The sequence below is a fragment of the Amia ocellicauda genome, chromosome 3 (assembly GCF_036373705.1).
Source record: "Amia ocellicauda isolate fAmiCal2 chromosome 3, fAmiCal2.hap1, whole genome shotgun sequence".
NCBI classification, from domain to species: Eukaryota; Metazoa; Chordata; class Actinopteri; order Amiiformes; family Amiidae; genus Amia; species Amia ocellicauda.
Genome location: NC_089852.1, coordinates 44265807 through 44289428, shown reverse-complemented (window position 1 = coordinate 44289428; position 23622 = coordinate 44265807). Strand labels below are relative to the sequence as shown.

Here is a 23622-nt window from a genome sequence, read left to right as displayed (position 1 = left end):
TAGGTTTTATGTTGTATGTCCTATCATCAAGGGACATACACAAAGAATTGAAAACTGAAAATTAACTGCACATTTGCACTAAAGTCCAACCCTTTAATTACAACGGAGAGCAATATATCACAATTTAGAGAAGTTAACTTGACTATGGTGCTCCATACATGGGGACACATAGGCTAATGCTTGATTTATGGAACAGCTGCACTGTGGCAATTAACCATATGCTATCTGCTTTCCTCACTTTTTATTACCTGCAGTGTCTCTGTGATTTAACAGGGACCAAAACAGCAGGTAAACTATAGTGCACACAATTCCAGCAGGGGAAGGCTATTTAGCTGCAAAACACCTATCTTACAAATAAAGATAAAGGCGTGGGTGGATATTTCAAGTAGCTTCATGTAGGGCAAATGAAAGTTATTTTGTATGATTTTGTATGGTTTCCTCACATTGCAATCTTGCCAAACTTGTCAGTTGATTTAAGCTTCAAACTTGTTTGCAGCTTGGCGTGCAGAGCAGGGCATGCAAGTACTAACTTGTTCCCTTTCTCTGCTCGATTTAACAAGGTCTCAGAGAGTACTATAAACAATATTATTCCAATATGAACATTAGTTTGAGTAAAATAAGTCAACACAGCATAGGCCTACCTGCTAGCTCTAGTTGATTTTCCCTTTTCCCCATCTGGGAGCAACAGGGCCTACCTCTCTGTCCCCAGAGGACACAATCAGTTGGCTTGGTTGCAAATTGAAAGAGTCCTCAGAGGCAGCATGCAATGTGCACTTTTTCACTTTTAGTTTCCACTCCTGGGGCAACTTATTACTCACAGTTTAAAGAGTCATGGACACTGAGATGTTTTTTTTATTCATTTTGTGATCTGTCCCTGTAAGGCATTTATTTATATTACCATATCCGATTAATCTGATTGTTGATTCACAATTGTTTAGAGAACAATCATAGAAACAGGCAGCTTTATTTTAATTTTCTATTTCTAATTAAGAGTACATGATTTTATTTGCTTCTGCTTTGACTTAGACAAGCTCTGCAAACTGTACTGAAAACATGGGCAATACATCTAAAAGGGAGAAAACACAACAAAATAATAATATAAATGTTATTCTTACTGAAACAGCCTTATTAATATAATTGAAAGTATGACTCTTGCTTATTTGTGGTCTACAACACTGCAGAATAGACACAAGCTGCAGTTTATTTATGGATTTATTTTGAGAGACATTATACAGTAGAATTCAATCTTAACACAGCTCATATAGTGTAAAACTTGTTAAAAATATATGAAAACAGAATTAATACAGAAGATATATAATCATATATAAAGTAAACATGTTAAAAACATATATGAAAGTTAAAAATAAGTATTTCTATTTTACATTTCACATCACTTCAATAGGGATTGATTTACCTTCTAGTCATAATTGAGTGTGCACTCTTTTGGACAGATCTGCAGATCTCACATTTGTGTTCTGTAATCTATAAATGGCCACAATGATGAAGCATTCTGGGAATGATTCAAGCAAAATGTATTATTTTCAGAGAAAACATTTGTTTTCACTACATGAGTAATTTTGAAAACGCACATCATTTTCCACTAACACTATTAAAAGTTTACCAAAACTCCCTTAACTGTAAAACATAAGAATTTGTCACAGTATTTTAACATATGCACTTTTATTGTATACGATTGCACCATAGTTTTCTAAACACCTACACTTTAAGTAAATATAAAAATAATAGCATAGTCTAAAATGTGTGGTTTAAAATCACATTTGGGATCCCAGAACATTTTAGCTCTTTAGATTTCACTTTTGCTGGTAGGTTTTTTAAATTAATATTACTTAAACCACAGGTTATAGTTTTCATATATATTGAAACAAAAGTCAAAGTGTTCTACAGAAGAATTTAGAAGAAGTGAGTTAAAAGTGTATCAGAAAGTACAAGCATATTGAGGATAATCTGAACATAGGTGGAGGATATAATTCAGCAATATGACATATGGGATTTTTTGTTTCTGTATAATAATTATACATACTAGCAAAACTAGCATCCTACCATTTTACATAGAAATCCATCTTTCACTTAAACAATTGCTAAATGATTTTGAAAAATATTACTAGTTAGTGCACTGCTAAGAATAATATTTCCTTTATATACAAAGGCATACAACTGGTCTTTCATTCATTAAAATGAACACACTGAGATTCATAAATTCTTCAGTGTTAAGAACATAAGAACATAAGAAAGTTTACAAACAAGAGGAGGCCATTTGACCCATCATGCTCGTTTGGTGTCCATTAATAATCCAAGGATCCTTAGGATCCTGTTATTAAAATATTATTCAGTCCTTGTATTTTTTTTTATTTTTTTTAGAAAACAATGTTGTCAAACAGCAGGACAAATATGTATACTATTGAAGGTCAACTAAAGTATTTTTTGGTGAAAAAAAAAATACTTCTTAAATAGTTGTAAGATTGTGTAGTGTTTGAATGTTTTGTCACATACTTTTAATGGTTAATAATAAAAAGAGAATGGTTGACATAACTAATCTTTACCTGAACTGTGGACTCTGTACCTGTTTCATCACACACATAATTGCCTTTCCCCCATTACACTCTCTCTCTCTCTTTCATCAGTGTGGGGTGGGGGTCTTGTTTGAGGTGATGGAACACAAGCAGAGTTCAGGACAATTTTAAATTATTATTAATCTTTAAACGTAAGACATCAAACAAATGCTACATAATCATAATACTAATTAAAATATCACGTTTGATCATTCACAGTGTTCAGTTAATAGAGATTCTAACAGTGTCTTTTCAGATACTTTAGATTTCTATTCAATGTGAACAAAAGCATTTTCTAATATTTCATAAATGGCTTTTTAGACTGTATTACACCAGACTGGAAGTCATTTGACTGCCATATGATGAGATAAGAAACAAAAAAACACAGAAATGTGGAAGATCCAGGAAACGGTATTCTCAAAAGCAAGCTTTACATGTTCATTGCTCAGGAATGACTAGCATGCTACAATGCTTGGCTAAATCTCCTTTCCTTATTTTAGAAGCTTTTTGGAACTTGCCATTTCGAAATCAAGGAAATGGACATTCACATTCGGAGAACTCAGTTACTTTGTACAGTCTGTGAAGTCATGCCTTTCCATTGCCAGATGGTCAGACAGACAGCTGCCCCAATTTTCAGAGTGCAAATTTTGCTAAGTAGTATTTTTGCAGCCCTTCTAGTGTTAACATGAATCAGTCATGAAGGTATGAAAGAGAAAATGACAAATCCATTAAAGAAGATACACATAACCTCCTATAATCTCATTTCCCATGTCTGTTAAGGGACAAAGAAAACACAGAAGCTGTGAAATGGCCTCTTCATCAGTCTCACACTTTGTGCGACACATTGGCTTCTCTGTACTTGTCCATTATAGGGTCCTTTATGAGATTGATCTTTTCAAGGTGGTCATCCACATTTTTTGTCTTTGGGTCAGATGCCTGCTGCCTTTCCTTTTCTTTCTGCAGCTTTCTCAAAATTATAAAGACCATGAGGAAGCACAAAAATGCACCAACTTCAAAAAGCACTTGAAGTCCCAGGAACCTGAGAGACAAAAATCTGTTCTTAGTACAAGAGTCTTGAAATAAGTGTACCACAATAAACATTTTCTACTAAACTTAAACAATGTCAAGTTACTTAATTAACAATTAACTACAGAATGCCAAGAGATTGTTTATCGTGAAGGAAGATAAACAATTACCTTTGTCGGAAATGATCCAAGTCATAATAGTGGCAAGACGTTTTCTTGTCACACTTTGCCCCCCAGAGAATACATGTGGTGTCTATGATACTTCCATACAAAACTGGACCAGGCATCCAAGCTTTAAGGACAGATGGTAGAAGTTATTGAATTTTCTGTACTTTTTTTATTTTGTTGATTAATATTATGCATACAAATGTGTGGAACATGTTGCTCTCACAGCAGAATGAAGCACTAGAAACTAAAGTTCTTTGCTATGCATTTAATCTAGTCTGAATGCAAACAATATAGGTTTAATGTATTGTAATGGATTTTTTCCCTTGTCAAAAGTTTGGGTAATTGGCAACTAAGCAAACATGTACATGTACATGTACATATTGTTTTTTTTTCTCCATTACCCAGGATATACACAGCAAATTCAGTAAGACATACATTGGCTTGTATAATACATAATGTCCTTTCTCTGTTTTCCCATAACAGATTATGTCGCTAAATAAGTATGCAGAGTGATCAACTGCTGTATGTGACACTATGACATTGTAATTTGTTTTATTATCCATCAGATGTGGACCAATGGTTCAATGAAACCAAAGGTCATGACTGTAATGTATTTCCTGCTTTACTAAATGTAGTACAATACTTTATTTTGTGACAAATGGATAAACAACTCCCCCCCCCCCCCCCCCCAGGGTGATTGTTTAAAGGATGGTGTTCAAATTAACATTACAAGATTGTTTTCAGATTTTGACTTTCGCTATGAAATAGTTATACTCACCAAGCACTCTGAAAAGCATGAACTGGATGCCAAGAGCCAAGGACTTATCTTCTTGTGGGACTGACCTTTGAAAGAAGTGATTATAATATAATTAATATGTGTCATATAATCTCATAATTGTTTCCCATAAGCCTGGATTAAACTACATTGCATCCACCTCCCAATCATGTAAAGCATATATCTTGATACAGGATTCCATCAAGTAGTAAAAAGAATGTTCTGGCAAACAAACATTTAAGATTGGCAGCGTGGTTAATGTTTTGCTTAGAAAACAAGAAAATATTTATGAGAAATGATCTACAAATAAATGGAAGTGATTTTCTTTGCATTTTTCAAATAGAAATCAAATTATTTTGCAAAAATAATTATACAGATTGTTACTCAGACTAATAGTAATTGTAAAATGTTTTTTGATGACAAGACACATTTGGTACTGAGACTCAAAAGAAGGGTACTGCATGTCTAATAATAATAAAAAATGGATGTAGAAAACATTTCCTCTACAATTAATGGATTGCGGACACTTGACACATACAAACAAAATACAGCTGCTTAAAAGTCCAACATGTCCCTATCAGTTATGAGATTGGTATACAATAATAAAAGAAAATCAATCCTGTAGTGAAACTGTCTTTGATGTTTCAGAACTTGTGTGGCAAAAAAACTGGCGAGTTTCACACACAGGATGCTGCCAATTGTGGTATTGCGATGAAGGCCCAGCATTAAACTTTTTTAGATTATGAACAATAAAACTACAGCTGAATGTTAACCCATTGCTAAACACTATTTATTCTATTCATTTTTAAAGTTGATGTCCATTTTAAAAAACAGGTTTCCTTTCCTCACATATTTTCTAAGACTTATATCAGGTATGTGTTCTATAATGTGTAACCACACGGATTGCAGTCCACAAAGTTCATCCATGCCATTATGGTGCATTTCCCATGTTAAAGAGGATAACAAAAGGTAAGCAAGCTGTCCTTTCTGTACACCCAGTTGCAAAATAAGGGATCCCATCTTTAGCTCTATGTATTGTATGATTTATGAAGAGACAGACTGTACTGTACTTGTTTACAACCAGTACAGAGGAAAGGTCCTCTCCGTAGAAAATGGGCTTTGCGCCGTGTGTAGTGTCTCTATGTGGCCCGTGCACAAAAGAGACCGCTGTCATTTACAGAAACTATGGCAAGCACATAGGGTCACAATGTTACATATGTGTTTTGTTATTTACTTTTAGTGTCTGTTGATGTACTATGCTTTTATTAAGCTTGATTTGTAAGCCTGTTTACATAGTTTTTACTCTTCCAAACCCTAGCCTTTGTGCCTTACCATACTTTTCTCTGGATTTTTTTTTTTTTTTACAATGGCTTAACGTAATTGTGCTAAAAAACTGAAAAGTTCTGGAACACAATGGCAAATCGGCATAACGTGATTTTTGATAATGACTGCACTAAATTAGTTTGAGAATTAAATACAGTACCTTAATACCATCATGAAGGAAGGAGTCTGAGAGAATGAGGCCACAAAGCCAGTTAAGGCTGATAATATCATGAAAGGAATAAAGAGATGAGAACATCTGCTGCCACAAGTGCCCGGTAATGCAGTTGCTGGGATTGAGTTTGTAGCAGGATCCGTGGAGATGCAACTGCAGTCAGTGTAATTCTGTAACAGAAATTTCAGATAATAGCTATAATTTTTGGAACTGTGTTTATATTTTGCCGTTACTTCACATCACCACAACTCATCTTCCTGGTTGACTATCCAGCAGAAAGAAGAGCATAGAGGTATACAGGGTATATGATTATTAATTTATTATGTTATTAAAACTACAGTGCTGGTATTTGTTACATATCTGCAGTATGTAAATAATGTAATAGTTAGAAATGACCTAGTCATTCTTTAACACGTCTCTCATGTGCATGTGCATATAGTTTGAAGTTAAATCAAAAAAGGCAATGTGCCAAAACAATTGACATCTGGCTACAAAAGCTTTAAAAAACAATTACTCGTCTTTCTAGTTTACTATAATTATTATGCTTCCTCACGCAAAAGGTGAACCAAGTTTATCTTTTGGAATTACTAACCAGTTAATCAACTTTTTCAATTCCAGGCAATGGTTCACAAATGAAGGAGTTAATAGTTTCTAACAAGTTGAAGCAATGCTTTCTTAAGCATTCTTTCATTAATTAGTTTGCCAAGTAATATTCACAGTGAAAACTATGGAAGCATATAGAGGACTTAATTCAAATGTTAATTGAATTGCATAATTATGTTCCATTTATGCACACATTATTTAGGACAAAATTAAAATGTGAAAGATAACATTAAATTATGTCTGTGTTTGTTATGATTGTTTTATGTATTTTATTTACTTTTACATTTTACATCAATATGGCTTAATTATATATATATATATATACATATACATATATATATATATATATATATATATATATATATATATATATACATATACATATATATATATATATATATATATACACATACATATATATATATATATATATATATACACATACATATACATATATATATATATATATACACATATATATATATATATATATATATATACATATACATATATATATATATATATATATATATATATATATATATATATATAACCGAACAGCCATAACATTATGACCACCTGCCTAATATTGTGTAGGTCCCCCTTTTGCCACCAAAACAGCCCTGACCCATCGAGGCATGGACTCCACTAGACCTCTGAAGGTGTGCTGTGGTATCTGGCACAAGACGTTAGCAGCAGATACTTTAAGTCCTGTAAATTGCGAGGTGGGGCCTCCATGGATCGGACTTGTATGTCCAGCACATCCCACAGATGTTCGATTGGATTGAGATCTGGGGAATTTGGACTCGTGATTCATCAGACCAGGCCACCTTCTTCCGTTGCTCCGTGGTCCAGATCTGATGCTCATGTGCCCATTGTAGGCACTTTCGGCAGTGGACAGGGATCAGCATGGGCACCCTTGTCAAAGTCGCTCAGATCCAAAGTCACTTGCCCATTTTTTTCTGCTTCTAACACATCAACTTTGAGGGCAAAATGTTCACTTGCTGCCTAATATATCCCACCCACTGACTGATAACGAGATTATCATTATTATTCATTTCACCTGTCAGTGGTCATAATGTTATGGCTGATTGGTATATATATATATATATATATATATATATATATATATACATATACTGTATATATTATTAAACGTAATGTAATGTTTACTATATATTGAGACGGGTGACAAATTAAAGGAAAAACCTGAATAAATTAGTGGAGGAACAGAACAAAGGCAGATGCCTCCAAACAGGTGTACTGCATGATACAATTAAGCATTTAACACCCTATCATGCTCTGCAACATGTATAAAAATGCTTGATTTTGCATCAAGATGGCAGTGCATAAACCCCTCATTACAAAGACAAATGCACATTTGAGAGTTCAGTGGTGCAAAAACCATAGGCACTGGTCTACAGAGATGTGGAAAATCAGTGATATGGTCATCCTTCATCATATTCTCGATAAGTGGGCTCGTGGTGGCCCAACACCTTACTGAGATACTTTATGTTGGTTTTTCCTTTAATTTGTCACCCGTCTGTGTGTGTATATATATGTAAAAATAAATAAATATATATGTGACTTTACTTACCAGCACTTTATTCAATTCAGCATCCTTATTAACAACCTTGCAGCCTGCATGACAGGGTGACCTGTACTCCACACCGTTGGAACCACACACCGGATTAAAGGTATCTTTGCAAGAGCAGTTGCTTTTGCATTGTGGAAAGCCATCAAGTTGATTACTTAAACACAAACAAACACAATGATGTTATTCCAGCTGTGTATATAGATAGACAGAGCTTTCAGTGCAGGCTGTGCAAATTTGTCTACATAGTATATTTTACACCAACACCTCAGACAGTTTCTGCACTCATATTATTTACTAACTTTGTCAAGAGCATTTAGTAAAAACAGCACCAAACATAAGAAGAACTTCCAGTAGTTGGTAGCTGTTGGGCTTATTTCAACAGGATTACAGTGAGACAGTTTTCTTAAATGTCATTATGTGGCTGTCATAACCCCAAGGACAAACTCTCAAAGTTAGAAAAGACGTTTCTCTGTGCAAAGAGGATTATTCTATCTAAAGCATTCTAGGAAAACCACATGTTAAACGTCAAGCAGTAGCCCTTATGACAGAGTACAGTGGTTTCACCCTGCAGGTACTTTTCCTTTGCCTACTGCAGTAAATGTTTATAAGGATACAGAGCCCAGTCAACAGGTACAAACACAGTAACCCTGTGCCAAGGCAAATATGGATAATCTACATCTAACCCCTTTCTACATATTTAGGATCACAATAGAAGTGTTTACTTTAAGGGATAGACTCCAGCAACATTCTGTGTGGAACATCCCAGGAAGAGCAGAGGGATCGCGCACATCACACAGATGAGCACAGCAATGGTGCTCATGAGGGCAGAAGTCTTCACTGACATCTTCAGCTTCTTCATAATGGCTCCCCCTGCCACTATACCCAGCACTGCGGCAGGGATATTTACACCCCCTGACAGGAGAAAAAGCAAAGAAACACAGAATTATTTCTACAGGGTTATTTCCTTTAAATCATTAATTAATCATATAGCCAAATTTTATCTAAATTTGAAAGAAAGAAAATACAGAAAGAACATTTATTTATGGTTTATACTAAATTGAGTTAGATGTTCCACTGGTTTTCTTTGCCAATACAAAATTACTACTAATCAATTACTATCCCCATAGTTGTATGACTTCTTGGTCACTATTTATGCAAGCCAGAAAAACCTTAGCACACCTTACCGATCATCAAGTTTGCAAAAGACGCTGTTTTTGTGAACTGTCTCTCAATAAACTTTGCCATGAAGGTGGCCAGTCCTGCAACCATTGCAGACAGATTAACCTGTGCCAAAACCACCAGTAGATAAATGGGATTCCTGAGTGTCCTTAGCATTATTCTGGGGAAACCTGCCAGACAAGGAGAAAGCCTCAAATCAGCAAATTAAACATAAAACAAAAAATTTGGACAAAAAACTACTCTACAGCATGCCTTACACACACTTACAACTATAATCAATGCATGTAAAGGCCTTTTCAATTCTCCATTAAACAAACATCCTGAAAGAGTTAATGGGAAATGTAAACCATTTTCCTTGCTACCTGGTATTGGCTTCAAAACATGTATCTGCATCCTGTTTAACTGATAAGATTGGACCAATTTCTACAGCCCTTTGTGCAGTAGTTATCAGTTCCTGCTTGACATGCCTATAAGAAGTAAACATCTAAAAAGGACTATAAAGGAGTTTTGTGTTTATCCTGCCTTTGCAGTATTTTAAGAAGATAACATGAGCCCTACACATGTAAGTCACATCTCTGTCTCTACCCTTTGCTGGTTTGAATTTTAATTGCATTATTCATTTACTTTTGAGGAAATCCAGAAGTGAGTGTTCTTGGACTGACTCGCATCGCTGGGTCTTTTCATGTATTAACTTTGTTGGATGTTTTTCCACACAATTCTCTGTGGCTTCCTTAAAAGACAAAAAAATGAAACTGTGAAATAGTCTTTGTTGCTGGCAGTAAGATGATTGTTGATTGTAATGTGACTATCAGGAATTCCTGTTATATGAAATTCCCTTTTCCAGCCACAATTCTCTGTGGAGAATTCACACAATAAGAAACAACAAAGGACAAATGAGGAAAAGGAAGGGAAGAGCAAACTGGAAAAAATCCAATACAAAAAAATCCAGCATGAGAGAACAATAAAAGGGGAATTGTATATATGTACAAGCAAACACACTTTCTTCCTGAAATGTATAAGGACTTGATAGAATACCATATATCATCAATTTGTTGGCTTACTCCTTTGCATTCACTTTGTCTTATGATTGTTTCCCCACATTCTGTATCATATTTGCCTGCACTCTACAATGCTATAAATTACAGTTAATCTGTAATATATTTCATCTGGCCAGTCTGACACTGTTTTCTATAATTTATTCAGTTTTACTCTTTTCACAGTTGGCCACCACCTCCTCCAGTGTTAACTTTAGGAAATGGTTCTTTCTAGTCCCACAGTCACAAGCATTCAAACTTGTTGACATTAAAAATAACTTTATAACACTTCATTGTGGAAAGAAAAAACCTGGTTTTGCCTATTTCATAAATCATTTCAACACCTTTAAAAAAAAAACAAATCTGTCATTGAAGCGGAGGATTTTCTATACATAAATGTCAAGCATTGATTGAATCTTAAATAAAATCATGTTAGCCTACATGTTACATTTAATCCCTGTGCTTAGATTGGGACAGATCTTGTGAATTTGGAATGACAATAAGACCTGATGGATTGATTTGGCGTCAGCTAGATTAACTTGTGGTCACAGAGGAAATGCAAGCTCAGACAAAGTCAAACAAGCTCCATTTCTGCAGAGATGATGTCTATACCAGTGCCTGAAATCTTTCCTTTCACATCTTGTTTACTGGTGACTCATGTAATGTTAAACTTCCGTGAGCTTTGCTAACACAAGTTCTAGAGTGTGTTTAGTTTCACTTTTAAATCAATCTTTCATGAATTGATTAGAAGACAAAGCATGTCCCTAAGACTACAAAATAAATCTTCATATGCACTATCTATGAACCTTAATGTATACCACCACTGTACACCTTTTAGGTTGCTTTAAATGTACCTTTAAAGAACAGGCAAAACAGAACAGTACTTTTTTGGTCTGTATGATATGTAAAAAGCACTTCCTATGTGCTTTTAGTGTAAACGTGTGCATAGTTTTAAACATTTACATAGCTGTGTGTAGTAAGGTCTAATGCATTCACAGCAGCAAGTCCCCTTACCTCTTTTGGCATTTCTTGTGGAAAGAAAAAATAAGGAACACATGTGAGAGCAAGGAGACTGGAAGCAAGCAAGAATCCTAACCACCATGCGCCAACCCATCTGGGATCGTCATTTGTCAAAGCAATTGGCCCTGGGAAAACATTCGAAAATTTGAAAAAACAACATCTAAAGAGCAGTATTCTGTGCACAACTTAGTTAACAGTTCTTTAATGTCAAGGTGTGTAATGTCAATCTTTCATCTATTTACAAACAATGCCTGCTTTTAAAACTCGAGCACAGCATACCTTGTCCTCTACATTTGTACAACCTCCCAAAAGGTTTTACTATGCCTTTAAATTAATATCACATGTGCAAAATTAGATTCCCACAACATGCAAAGCAAAAACTACTATAGTTTTCTACATCTGCTAAACATGAGCTCTCCTGGCAGCCGGATGCCTTGATTTGCAGTTTTCAGTTACATTTCTGATAGCAGGGTGGCTTTATGGTTGAGAAGGGAATCATGCATTTTGCAAGCTGAAACCTTCTGAAAATAAAGCATTATTTCAGTACTGGAGGCTGAGGCATTACGATACAGAAAAACAGAGATGTAAGTCTTTCTATAAGTCTGTAGTTCTTTTTAATGCTGTATTATATTTTTTCATGTCAAGCCACACAAGACTCATCTAGCCCCGTCTTCAAAAGAAAGCTACTGCATTCCATCTTGACAAGTCATTTGTTTTGATCATGTTGTCAGCTAAGCAAGTCTGGGCAGCAGGACATATTTCACAGAAGACTAAAAGATTAGTAAAAGATGGTTCATCCCCTGATGACAGATCTTTCAGAAATTTTCACACTGATTGTTGCTTCAGTATTTCGTAAAGGTTGCATTAGTAGGTACTATAATTGTTCAAATGCAGGTGAAATTACTCACAATTTTGTTGGGAGATTCATGGAGGTGGATTGAACTTTACTGATTTATTAATTATATATATATATATTATATATGTATAAAAACAAGATTAATTCTTATGTAAAAATAATAATACCCCTTCCAACTTAACATGAAACTGGATCACATGTGATAATGTAATCAGTTGAAATCATGTTTTGTGAGCAGGAGACTTGATGCTCTGCTCAGTGTTTAACAGACCTACCATAAAAGAGCACAGTAATTAGATTCACTTTTAAGATGCAAGAAAGTCTTACCAGAAAGTTTGTCGATATCCACATAGATACGTAGCATGAAGGAGCCTAACACAAAAGCCATGCTTGGCCCAATAACTGTGATGGCGAACAGTATACCTACAATGAGAGGAAAAACATGGCATAATTGTATCATAATAATTTCGTAATATCTTAATCACCATAAGTAGGTGCTGTAAAGTATGCATTAATGCACACTGAATAAATACATAAATAAATAAATAATAGCTAACACAATATGTGGTTCACAATATTATAAAATGTGTATCTTATATTACCATAATATCAATTCGAAGTATTGGTCAAATAAATAACATTTACCATATTGTTTTCTAAATAAATGCCATCGGAATAATTCACTGCAATTTCTTGCTGCAGAGTCCTTTATGAAGACTACAATTGGCAGCTTCTACTTCACTTTTGGCAACCGTACTATACCCAAAAGGAGGACTGAAAGTGTTGTACAGTCAGATATTTCAAAGACAAAGGTTCCTCCTTCAAAGAATGCTACTGTTTTCCAGTGTCTAGTGAATCTAAAACCTTATTTTCTGATAAACCTGCATGTGCATCATTGTGTAGACCACCTGGAGGACTGTCGTGGAACACTGGCAGTGCAGTGACCACACTGTGAGTGTTCTAGTTTCCAGTAGGGTGTAAAAAAGTAAACAAAACAAAACTCAAAAAGAAACTATAACAATTATTATTTTTTAATTACCAATGTATAATGGGGAATTCCTTTTACTTGCATAGTCATCTATGTAAGATATCCCAAAGGGTTGAATGGGAACACCACCAATCCCCAACAGCAGCTGTCCAATGAACATCAGAGGAAGGACCTTCTCGTTGCCACTCCCCTTCCTCGCAGTGCAGTTTGGCAGTAAAAAGGAGGCTGCTGAATCTAACTGACAAATATCTGAGATGTTGTTGTCAAAGTCTATAGAGAGGAAAAAAGCATAGAATGTCTGAATAGTAGAATGTGTAGTGATTTGAATTTGTTTATTTATTCACTTAGGTACAAGTGCCTATTATCTTTTAAGGAACTACTCTAGCACAAACCAAAGCAAGCTCATTTTGTTTACCAAGTACATTATTTTTATCCTGATTTATATCAAACATTATATATCATCACCCTCATCATCAGGCTGTATATCGATTGACAGTTAGGTGAAGACCTCCCCAAGATGTTTCCACTTGCTTTGATCCGTAGCTTCCATATTTCATGTTATGCATGCAAAGTTTATGATTTCATCTTCCTGTCTCTTATGTGTGTCTTCTTCTAGAAGATATATCTCATACCCCCAAGATATATATATATATATATATTCTGGCAGGATTCATCAAGAGAGCATTCTTCTGTGTTATATGAGAATTATTTGAGATAAAGGCATGCATATTACTGCTGTTCGGTTCAAAACAAGCATAACTGATTAACCCCTAGGTCTAAACTGAACTTAACAGAAAGGGCTTGGTGTTACATTCACTTTCACTTCAATGTACTCTATTCAGCGTAATATGATCTTACAGAAAAAAAAAACAATCACGGCATTGAATTTCATTTTATTAGTCTCAGTTCTCAGCAAACAAAGGACTTACAATAAGTTAATTGTTTTCTAAGCCTGTTGGTTTTCACTATCCCTGGTGCCAGCTTTTTTTTCATAACTGTGGGGTTGGGGGGGGGGGATTGGAAATCTAATATAAATAAATAAATACATACATACATATATACATACATGCATACATACAGCTCTGGAAAAAAATAAGAGACCACTTAACATTGGAGTGGTCTCTAATTTTTTTCCAGAGCTGTACATATATGCATATATACATACGCACATACATACATAAAGCAAGTGATAGTATAATTATTGAGCCCTTGTTTGAACTAATTTCCTTGTTTGAAGCCTTGGTCTTTGTCCTTGGATTCAGAAATACTCTGCTTTAAATATGTTGCTGCCAAGACACTTAGCTGTGCTTAGTCTGTGAACAGTTGCTCTCCTAAACCTACAGTTACTGATGGTCTGACTCAAACAGTTAACTTCCAGCAGGGCTGTACTGAAACCCAGCACTTGATACAGGGTTGAGTGCTGTTTTCCAGAGCTGGATTTAGACCAGTTCACAGGGTGCATATGAACCAATAAGAAAAGAAGAATCCATTGACAGAGCATTCCTATTTGCATTCCTATTTGTTTGCTTAAAATTAATTATGAATGTGAGTGAAGGCAGCATTTCACTGGTGCTTTTTGTTTGTCTGTTCAAGCTAATACTTCAAAGAATAATGTGGATTAGCCTAAATTCTGGAGAGCTCAGGTTGAGTGAAAACCAGTAGACATAGGTTTCCCATGGGACTTTTGTCAAGCCAAACTGTTTTGTACCTTGTACAACCTGTTTCAAGAAATGTGCAGGCAAATTCATAGAGGAAATAAATGCTGTTTTAAAAACCTGTATAGAGTAATAATTACTCTTCACCAATGACAAAAAAATGTGTATTAGTGTGCACAGCAGCCAGCACTTATGCTTATGCCAACTCACTGCTTATGGAGGTGTCATATTCGTATTTCCCAGTGATTAGATGGGGCAAGGCCATCAAAATCCCAGCCAGGCTGGCGATTAGCCCTCCTCCTCCTATGAAGCGGGGCCTGTGAACTCTGCTCCCAAAGAAACTGACAAACACGATCAGCAACGTATTCCCCACCTGAAATAGCCAAGAATATGGTCACATTTATTGAAACACACATGTCCTGAAGCAGTTTAATGTTTAGTGGTTAATGTTTGAAAAGCTGAAGTCGTTCTCTTGTCATACATTTAAAGAACTTAATTTATATTTACTGTATGTTCTTTTTTCAATGTCTTGTTTTTCTTGTATCTATAGTACTGAAATGATGGTTGAATAAAATTGAACACACTAATGATGTAAGAATGTTTACTTTCAGTAATGATAATAGAGGGAGGCATGTTGTTTCTTTGCTTTACAGTCACTTGTATGGATACTCCTAGCAAAGACACACAAAGGTGCATTCTTACTTCATTGAAGGAAGCCAAAAGGCCTGATGTCTGACTGGAAAACCCATATCTTTTCTCAATGGTGGAAATGGAGCTCTTCAGATACCCAGAGACCAGAAGCTGTGCAAGCTGAAGAAGCCCATGGCAGAAGACAAAAAACTGAAACATAAACACAGCTGTATGAGACATTGATTTCAAGGGGATATATTATGCTTGAGGATGATTTGAAAGGTGTTGGGTTTTTTTCTGCCAATTGCAATGCACCCCCCCCCCACACACACACACACACACACACACACACACACACAAAAATAATAAAAAATGTTCCTATTAGACATTCATGGAAGCAATCAGAAACTAAGAAATAGGAAGTTTTAAAACTATCATTACCTCATTTTGGTTCTAAGAACTAAAAGAAAGATGCAAGTCAGACTTGGTTTACATGGTTCATTGTGAGCTGAACTCTAGCATTTTAAAAGGCTAACCCAAAGCTTAACACAAATCTCAAAAATATAAACTCCTTGTGAAAACCTGTAGGTCGATTAAACTACACTACACCCTTTTTAATGACCACTGAGTAAGACTGAAAGAAACAATTGACTGTTCAATCCCAACTGACACTTGAATATTTATACAAGAAAAGTTGCATTGGCAAGAGAAGACATTGAACCAGAAAACAAAATTGCATTGTGCAACACCAACATTTATTTGATCTTGTTCCATAGCAGTATAATTGAAAGCAGTATAAGTAAAAGACAAATGTGTAGTTCACTACCTTGCACTTTATTTCAGATCATATTATTACTTCTTTCTCTGTGATGCAGTACTGTTGATTCAATTACAGTTTAAAATATCTACATTGTGGTATTTTAAAAACACCTTTAAGGAAAGGTTTGTTTATTTGTTTATTGATTGTTTGATTGATTTGTTTGTTTGTTATTTAGTTTTACCAGTTATTTAGTACATGGGTTCTCTATGATTTACCTAGGTAGGAAAACATTTATATATAGAGCTCAGTATTTCATCCATTGAAAAACAAATGTGTATATTGCACACAAAGATCCCTTTGCTTTTCTTAATTGACGAATGCATCACTTCACACTCTATGGATATTAAACTAATAAAAGGAGTTAAAGAACTGACTTCAAAATAAAAAATGTGTTTTTTTGTCTGGATTAATAATACTACAAAAGAACCATTAGTGTTCAGTTAGTTCATCAAACATGTTGACTTGCACTCCACATAATGCCATTGATTAACAGTATTGTGATGTTGCTGAGCAAGGGAAGATGTTTTTGTTGTTTGTTTTTCATCAGTCCTTGACCCTATCTACATCTTACTGCCAGAGAAAAATATTTTCTATGTAACTGCAAAAAGGCCGGATTTAATCTCCTCAGGAAGAAAGAACTATCCCTAAAACAAAGTAGTTTCAGGGGAAAACTATCATCACAAAACCACAAACTATCATCACCTGGTTACCAAAACTGCAATTAACTCTGAAAATAATTTAAATACACACTTGGACAGACATTCTGTTACAGATATATTAAAAATTGTATATTTTATTTACAAAAACGTGACCTTGATCATTTGAACACTTCAGTTCACACGCACAATGGTTTCGTTGTACAACAGTCAATGATTACCTACCATTGATACCCCTGTCATGAAAAGAAAATGCAATCACAGGGAAATTACTCTAGATTAAATTTATTATATTACCTACTAAGAAACTTGGCTAATTTCAGCCCTACAGCGATCATAAAATAACAGTTGAATACATCCTCTTTTTGAGGAGAAATATATGAAAACATAAACATAAACTGGACTGATTTGTATTTTGTTTGTGGACAGGTTCTTCACAGTGGCGGAATTTACATCCAGGGCTATTGGCTTTTGAAGGCCGTGCACATTTGGGTCCAAGAACTCTGAGGAATCAGGTTTGAACAAAGGAAAGCAAAGAAGCGCTGTATCATTTCTCTACTGCTACTCTGCGTATAACTCACCCTTTCTGTTTGTCTCCGGTGACGTCACAAGAGCTGCACACATGGCTAATTTGCATTTGAAAGCTGTCCTTCCCCTTTAATTTGTATCATTTGAGTAACGAGTTGCTCTTCCCTAGTAAATCAACGCATCCCATGTAAGCCTCTGGGGTCACTTCGTCTTAGGTGTGAGCAAAACTATTTGAGTATGATTAGAACACACGTGTGAACCACCATTGATGTAATATTAATTTAAAGCACAGTGCAGGCATTGCACAGTGTGTTGTGCCATTACAATCATTACTTGGTCACACATTTACAGTGTGTTTACTGAACTTTAGACATCGTAAACCTGTCTCAGAAAATAAAATAAATCAAACTTAGCAAAAAAAAAAAAAAAAAAAAAAGGATGTAAGAAAACAAGGATGTAAAAAAAAAAAAAGTCTCAAGACAGACCAATATTAACTTCCACAACACGACCATGAAGTAATCGTTTCCCGTTTTTTGTTCTGGTAAATCAATTATTTATTTTGCTGTTTCCCTGAGCTAATTTTCTCCCCAGTGCTGCTTCGTAGTCGTACACCATAACTAAAATTTGGAATAGGTTGCATTATTTTGTTAGCTTTGTTCTTTACATTTACCGTGGATTTATGCTTAATTGTTTTGTATGTGTTGATAACATTTTTTTGCAAGTTGTCACTGGAGTTTTCCCTTGGAACATCAAGGTGTTAAATGATTAAGTGCATAATAATTACATTTTAGAGTTACAAATGCTTAATTTTAGCAGTTCCGCGTTTTTCAGTCCAGTCGACGTGTGAGGTTGCTGACATACAAGGGGGAGCCAAAGACAGAATGAAACATAGAAATTATAGTTTAATAGATTGAAGAATTTGTACCACATGCAGTATTTTAAAACAAAAACATCTCTAATTCTGCCTTCTCTCTTCTGCTCTAGCCAATTGGTCATTGGTCTCTCTCTATTGTTTTTAATTTTTCCATATTATAATAATAGTAACATTGTATAGCAAATAACTATGTATAATTGTATTATTATTATTATTATTATTATTATTATTATTATTATTATTATTATTATTATTATTATTATTATTAAACAAAGACCAGTCACTTGCATTGAATATGTGATTGCTTGATAAAGTAAAACTAAAATAAATATTTTTTCCTCTGTAACCTGCCCACCCTACATGTTGCTTACATAAATGGTTTCTTGGGTTAGTAATTGTAAAGCTTTCTGTTTCACACCCCGCCACACACTCCAAAGATCTGTTTGTAAGGTCTCTACCTTTATGTTGTTAAAGGGATTTCGGCATCTTGGTGTTCTCTCTCTTTCAGCAGAGCCAGTGTGTTGTGGTTTTTCAGCAGTCATCTTGTCCCTTCGTAAATTCACCTTAAATGTTGAGAACAGAACAAACTAATCAGAAATGAAGCAATTGTACCTTTCACCTGTATGTACCCTGCTTATCTCTGCTTATGACTGTTTAACACTCCCATGCTCCAGGATCAGGCTGCATTTGAAGTGAAAACTGAAAGTGCTTAAACCTAACAAATTTACTTGAACCATTCGTTTTCTTGGAGCAGCATAATGTGCTATAGGAAAGGCAGTATTTGACTACGTTAAATTGGATTAAAAAAATATTAATAGAAGTACCCTGATAAACAATCTGGAATATAATTTATTTGAAGCAAACTCAATGCTACAACAATGCCAGTAAGGAGAATGAGGAATTACTAAAACAATGTAATTGTGTCATCTGAAACCTACATCACCATGGAAAAGGTCTAGCAGTTTTGTTTGTTTTATTTTGGGGGGAGGGTTGGTTCTATTGATTTTCTCTTGGAATGCAACCAGTAAAACCAAAAGTAAGTCAGATACCCACACTGGGTTAAAGCAAGACTTTGACAAAGGTTAATGCTTCATGAGGCAATTGTTGTAACTTCTGCAAAATTGCACATTACCAAAAGTATTTGTGTAATAGACATTATACAAAAGTCAGGTGTCCATAATGCATTTTATAGGGTGAAGCTTCACTCTTTTCCTTCATAAATTCTGCAGAGATTTAGATATAAATGCTACAGACATGTTGCCATTCATCATCAAGGTGTTCTACCAATAATGGGGACTGCCTGCATGCATGTTTCTGTCTTGCATGAATGCAATGCCATGTTATGTAACTGGGTTGAAAAATGTAACAAATACATGAATGCTGGCCTGGCAGTATACTATTGTCTTAAATTCCCCAATCCCACCTGTGCTGATCATCCATTAGCAGAGTGGAGTGAGATGTGTCCTGTTATTTTTTAGTATTACCATTTTTATGTAGATAAATGACAAAAAGTAGCATGTGACTGCCATTTCAAAACCCTATTACATAATTGATTTTTAAAAATAACTTGCTAGAGCTGATCGCAGTTAGTACCTTGTGCACAAAAGCAAAACAAAACATGATTTTGTTTTTCCGTGATTTAGTCACTTAGCACGTAGTCCTAAACATAACACCTGCTAGTGAAAGCAATTTCCCACACTCCATGTAATGCTCCCAGGTGTTTTGTTTATGCTTTCATTCATGTATTAAGTTATTATACAATACTTTGTTTCTTTCAGTGCAACTATATAGGAGCAACATGCTATGACTATGGTGACTGCAATGTAACTAAGCTGTTATTCTTCATTGTTGGGTTTAGCTCTATGAGTGTGCACACATTTGTGTGTGTGTAATGCTGTGCAGTTGAAGGCTACTGGTGCCACTGATGTTTTAAATGGTATCAACAAAGGACAGTTAAAATGCTCTATCGTCTAATATTTTATACTGCAGCAGGGATCCATCCATCTTTGAAACGTATCCTGTTGAGGGTCACAGGGAAGCCAAAGCCAATCCCAGCAGGCATAGGGCGCAAGGCAGGAATACACCTAGGACAGGATGCCAGTCCATCACTGGGCAACACACACAAACAGGGCAATTTAATTTGACCAATCAACCTAACCCACATGTCTTTGGACAGTGGGAGGAAACAGGAGTGACCATAGAAAACCTACGTGGACATGGGGAGAACACAGACAGGCACCCCGAGCCGAGACTTGAACCTAGGACCCTGGAGCTGTGAGGCGGCAGCACAGAGCCAGTATTAGAATAATCCATTGTTAGCAATTCAGACATTTCCTTATTTATGGAAAACCTTGGCTTAATTCTTATTGACCTACTTTCTGGTAATAAAATAATTGACTCATCATAACTTCCATGGAAGGAAATGAAGTGGTCCCAAATGAATACAAATATTGACAGAAACAGTACATGACCCTATCTGACACATTTGATAGAAGAAGCTTTATACAGTAGCTTTGGTTCTGTGGTATTTCAAAGGACATTGATTGAGCAGTAGTGTATTTTAAATATATAAATAATGCAGCTAATTGTGCATGAATGGAATGAGAACCAAGGTTTTCTTAAAGTGAAAATTAAGATTGAAAAAAGTCAGACAATAAACACAGTAAGTTCAAGGAACTGAAAAATTGATTCCTGCAGTGATTTACTTTAAGCAAATTCTTCCAGGTTCTTCTGAGAGTATTTTGAGAAAAGTGCAGATAATTTCTTGTGTAATGTAAATAAACTGTTTTATAATTGTTTTTTTATGTTTAATTTAGAGAGTTTGGGGGATTCAGACATTTTAATGGATGTAAAACACAAAGTGGAGCATGAAATAAATACCCTGTAAGTTTGAATTGGATGATTGTGATAACAAAGGTAAGGATAGGTCAGCCAACAACATAAATAATGCATCCCCTGTAATTACAATAATATACTGAAGCCAAGCTGCCAGTCTTTCACATCTTGCAAATATGCAAGTCCTAATGGGCAGACTGCACAAGGTGTGTGCTATGTTGTGATATGTCAGAATAAAAATGACCCTCGTAGATTGTTTTGTTCCTTTTCCTTCTGGGTACTGGTTATTTTAAAATACATATGAATCTTTCAAAAATTGTATTTCCAAACTTTACAGTACTGGACAGAGAGGGAGGTGAAGAAATCTAGATGCTAAAAAACTAAAATAAAAAATTAGGGAACATTTATGGGAAATGACACTTGGATTGACTCATTTGCTGGCAGTCTCCTGTGAGTTTCCAATGAAAATTGATTACAAAGAAAAAATGTAAAAGAGAGGAAATATATATACACACACACACTTCCATGATAGAAGGTCACTAAGAATCCAAACTCAGTGGTATTTACAAGACATTAAAAGTGTTATTTATTTTTTTAGATTATTTCACAACACAGAGTTTGGTTATATACAGCTGAGAGAGGCTTTGGCTGAAAATAAAATTTACTTTAGAGAGATAAATTCAGTCTAAACAAGTCTGATCTATGCAGACAGTGGGAAGGCACATGATGAGTGTGTTTGCTGTATCTCCACTGGGAAAATCGAGGAATTTAGCATCAAATGCTACATTCCACCACCACTACTCATTGAGTAGGAGCTTCTTAAATGAAGAACATAAAGCCAAAAAAGAAAAGATACAAAAATAATGCCACATTGATAAATTGTTCATGTAAGCTTAAAAGTGAAAATCAGCAGTTACTGATTTCAACATTTCTTGATTCATGTTACATTCATAAGTATCCTGCAGGCACAAAGCCAATGTACTGTGTGATTTCTCAACAAATAAATAAATAAGATAGAATAAGCAACAACACTACTACTGCTACTATAAATAATTATAGATCACTAACACAACATTAATATAGATCAGGAAAGCATCAGTTCACTGGGGTACATATGATTCAACAGATATTCATCATCCACTGAAATCAGACGAAATGCATGAAAAAGCCCCTCTATTGGAGATATTATGTCTTAGTCCTGGTCTGCCATCACCAAATTATATCTTTCACCTGTCCTGTGTCATTCCTCCTCTAACAAGAGTGACCGACTCTGGATGTAGAATAGAATTACTTTACCAGCATCTGTAAGCATTTTCCTTAGCAAGTGCAACATTACAGAAACTACACACACACTGTATGCAAACAACGAGAATGCCAGTTGCTATATCCCAGAGTGTCTGGACAGCTAACTCAGTATCAAAACTGAAAAGTGGTCAATTATGTATAAGGTTGAAATATATTCCCATGGAATGTGGTCATACAAAGCAAATTGAAGGTTTTCTTAACAAATAAGGTTGGAGTCCCGGCCACTGTGAAACTATTTTAAAGAGTATCCAATCCAAGTGATATAATAATGCAAAATTGAAGAGGATGTCAATTAATTTGAAAACAAACACACAGTAGGCATTGCAGCAGTGACCTTTTAACATAATTTAAGGATGTGTTTCAAAGCAGGACTGACAATTCTGTAACAACTTTACAGCTGGTTTACTGTTTCTGGGACAAAAGGGGTTGGCATTTAGTGAAAAATAACTTAAACACTACATTGCAAATTAATTAAATGCTTTGAAAGATTCTATCAATTTGTTTTTATCACCATTAGCAGTGTACTGGAGATGTTACAAACACCCAGAATGTGAACTCACTTACATGTTGGCAGAAAGCAGAAATATAATATACTGCCCTTATGTAAGATAGCATGGCCTGCAGTTTCCACAGAGCAATACTGAATTTTCCTCAAAAAACAATAGTTTAAACTTACTGTTAATCCAGCAGATGAAGACCCAATAACTTCACTCTTGAGTGCCTTGCAAATGTTTCCTAAAGTGAATTACACTGAAGGCACTCTCTCTCTCTCTCTCTCTCTCTCTCTCTCTCTCTCTCTCTCTCTCTCTCTCTCTATTTTTTTTAAAGAGGAAATAGGCGGGACAGAGTTTTAACTACTTACTGGATCCTTGTAAAAACAGGTTTAACAGATTGAATTCATGGTTTCATGTTTGATAGATATCTGCCAGTTTTTGAAGAAAGAAATGTGACTTGAATACAAAAAAACATACCAATACTACTAATAAGATATCTCTTATTAACAAAATTC

At 35.1% G+C, this 23622-nt stretch overlaps 1 protein-coding gene across 1 annotated transcript; it reads right to left on the bottom strand.

Annotated features, from left to right (window-relative positions):
• Positions 1–1194: 1194 nt before the first annotated feature.
• Positions 1195–23421, bottom strand: slco2b1 (solute carrier organic anion transporter family, member 2B1). Its single transcript, XM_066699682.1, has 15 exons — positions 23290–23421; positions 18932–19036; positions 15668–15805; positions 15176–15338; positions 13362–13580; positions 12650–12745; positions 11461–11591; positions 10037–10142; positions 9418–9582; positions 8956–9145; positions 8234–8387; positions 6022–6203; positions 4542–4606; positions 3767–3887; positions 1195–3609 (listed from the first exon to the last, which is right to left on the bottom strand). Exons 2-15 carry the CDS (start codon positions 19013–19015, stop codon positions 3396–3398), a joined length of 2028 nt encoding a protein of 675 aa, XP_066555779.1. The 5' UTR covers positions 19016–19036; positions 23290–23421; the 3' UTR covers positions 1195–3395.
• Positions 23422–23622: the final 201 nt, after the last annotated feature.

Coding starts and splice junctions, on each gene's coding strand:
- slco2b1 (XM_066699682.1), bottom strand. CDS start 19,015: ATGACTGCTGAAAAACCACAACACACTGGCTCTGCTGAAAGAGAGAGA. Junction 6,204..8,233: donor CTGAATTGAATAAAGTGCTG/GTAAGTAAAGTC, acceptor TTTCTGTTACAG/AATTACACTGACTGCAGTTG. Junction 4,607..6,021: donor TCCTTCATGATGGTATTAAG/GTACTGTATTTA, acceptor CTTCTTTCAAAG/GTCAGTCCCACAAGAAGATA.